Here is a 2,958-nt window from a genome sequence, read left to right as displayed (position 1 = left end):
TATTATTTACAAAACTATCGTGTAATATTTCAATTCATGGATCTCTTAGAAAATATGTTTGTGACATGTCCAACTGGGTTACCCATGATCAAACATCTTCGTATATTCTAACAATTATATAATTGTAACTTGTATGCATGAATCTTTGATCATGTTAAACATGTGGCAATATGGATTCATAGAACATGTAAAGCAGATAAACTAAAGTACTAAACTAAGATTGTGGTTTAATCTCATTACAGTTCCCATGATTTTAGTGTTCTTAGATCTTGTGCATTAACCAATCGTTGTTTACCTAGAATTTAATCCAACTTCTGATCACCAAATTTATAAGATCTAACAACAATTTACAAAGATATATATACATATATATATATATATATATACATATATATATATATGTATATATATACATATATATATATATATATACATATATATATATATATGTACGTGCAAATATATATGATCACCATATAGATTGATTAATTAACAGTAATAATATCCAACTCGTAACCATTAATTAAGAACCCCCCTATCTAATTAATTAAGAAAAATCAGATTAATTAAGAAGCAAAAGAGTTGACATAAATTAGGGGAAAAAAAGGGTAAAAGAATGAAACCTGATGAAATCTTGCTCAACAATATAATTCGAATCCTCTTTGATAAACCTAAATCTTGTTTACATTCCATCTGTCTTTCATTGAGGTTATAGTTAGAATTGTGGACGACCACCACCGGCACCGCCACCGCCGCCACTGCCACCACCCCAATAAGCATCGTTTGGTAATTGAATGGAGTTGAGTAGGTTTTGAGACATGCCTTGAAACAACGAAGGATCCGTTAATAATTGTTGCTGTTGTTGCTGTTGTGGTGGAGTTATGTCTCCCGGAGATCCTAACGACCCACCTTGCAACGGTAAAGTGCTTTCTTCGTCTTCAAGAGGGAGTCTTTCGTAGGCGGCGTTGCTAAACGATGCCGCCATGATAACCACTGGTCCAGCCGCTAGAAGTGCACCTACCACACTACCACCCACCACCTGCCCTTGTCCACCAGCTAAGTATATGGTCAACCCCGTCGCCGCCGGTGGTGCAGGTGGTGGCAGGAAAGAACCCGACAAAGAAAGAATCTCAAATCTTCCGTGCAATGTCACAACCGCCCCTGGTGAAGCAGGTTGCCGGAGGGTTACATTAGTGACGGTCCCAGTTCCACTTATGATACACACACCACGTTGCCGGCGGCGTGCAAAGGTGCTGATGCTATCCATCACATCACAACCATCGGAAACCTCCATGACATGGGTGCGTAGTGCGTTGGCACTGTCCCTGGTGATTATAATCGGTGGTTTAGGTTTGTTTTTTGAACCAGACGGACGACCTCTTGGCCTTCTTCCCATTTCTCCGTCTTTGCCTTCACTGCTTCCGCCACCGCCGCTGTTGTTTAACATCTCGTCGTTGCTCTTGTCTTCACGCTCTCTTTTGTGGCCACCCATGTTGAGACCACTGGTGCCGCTTTGTTCATCTTCAGAATTTTGTTGCTGAAATTGATGCAGATTGAAGTTTCTTGTATGAAAAGGGGGAGGAAGAGAGTGACCGTGAGATGATGCCGTTATCTGATCCATTGATCTCGATCTTCCTAGCTAGCTAAGCTTCAAAGTTGAAAGCTTTTGAATTCTTCTAAACCCTCAAGAACTAACCAATCAAACAGCAAGAAAGTTGAAAGATTTAGGGTTTCGATCCAAGGGAGGAAAGGGTTCTTCCTCACTAGCTATCTTTGTTGCTTTTGGTTGGGTTTTGACTTTCCTGTAAGGAAGAAAAAGGGGACAGCTGCTGAAGAAGAAGAAGAAGATCGACCAATGGATTCTTGATATCGTAGATCCACCAAACCAATTGAAGAAGCGATGAAGATGAAAGATTTCTTGGTGGTCTTTTTCTGTAATTAAAGATGTATGGAAGTAATTAAGTAGGTTCTTCCATGAATCTAGGTTTTGAAAGAGATTCAGAAAGCTGGTTTCGATTTGTATGGTTGAGAGTTAGGAAGAATGATCAAGTGAGAGAGAGAGAGAGGGACGTGGTGGGTTTTGATGTGGAGGGTGTGTTTGATAAGGATTAGAGGAGTTATGGGTTAGGGTTAGATTTGGATTTGAGAAAGAATAGATATGAATGAGATGGGTTACCGGGAGCGGGAGGGAGGTACGTGGAGAACATAAATTTGACAATACATACATACATATATATCTGTTTGTGTTCTAATTGTTAGACCCGCATTTTGTTCCTTAATTGTTGCATCATTACAATAAAAACTAATTTTATAATCTAAGTTATATATTCATATAAATACTAAAAGCATACTCGTGTAATGGATCGAGACACATCTCGATTTTAATATTTTGTTTTGTTTTATTTTTTATGTTGATATAATACGTTTTTATGTGATTTTAAGAAAACGATAATGTTTTTATTTTTAAATAAAATATAAATTTGAAAAATAACATAAAATTTTGAAAAAAGATATATGAATATTAATATCAAATTAACTATTTAACAGTTCTTGTTTTTTGTGATTTATTTAATTCAATTTTTTATTTAATTTAATTTTAATTTAGTAACGAAATAATTTAATTTAGATTTAATAATATTTTTTTATAAAGATAATCATTAAGTATTTTGTTAGAACTCAATAATTATCTTAATTACAATTTAGATTTTTTATATTTAAAATGAGATATTTATCATGTATTTGATTATGTTTATCTCTAGTTAGTTACATGAATTTAAATATGAAGCTTTAATAAGTTATACTTACGCACCATTTACTTGTAATCTTGAATTTTAAGTAATATGCATCAATAAACAGTAATTCATACATAAAAAAATGATTTTTAAGTGTTTTTGTCAAATGCTTTATAATATGGTATAGATATCTAAGTAAAGAGAAAGTGAACATAAATTAGATAAA

General features: G+C 34.6%; 1 protein-coding gene across 1 annotated transcript; it reads right to left on the bottom strand.

Annotated features, from left to right (window-relative positions):
* Window positions 1-622: 622 nt before the first annotated feature.
* LOC112528025 (AT-hook motif nuclear-localized protein 24-like) lies at window positions 623-1,621 on the bottom strand. Its single transcript, XM_025138912.1, has one exon. It carries the CDS (start codon window positions 1,619-1,621, stop codon window positions 716-718), a length of 906 nt encoding a protein of 301 aa, XP_024994680.1. The 3' UTR covers window positions 623-715.
* Between the last annotated feature and the right edge of the window lie 1,337 nt (window positions 1,622-2,958).

The sequence above is a fragment of the Cynara cardunculus genome (genome assembly GCF_001531365.2).
Source record: "Cynara cardunculus var. scolymus isolate 2C chromosome LG 15, CcrdV1, whole genome shotgun sequence".
Lineage (NCBI taxonomy): Eukaryota > Viridiplantae > Streptophyta > Magnoliopsida > Asterales > Asteraceae > Cynara > Cynara cardunculus.
The sequence above is the reverse complement of the archived record's forward strand: the minus strand, read 5'-3'. Positions and strand labels throughout refer to the sequence as shown.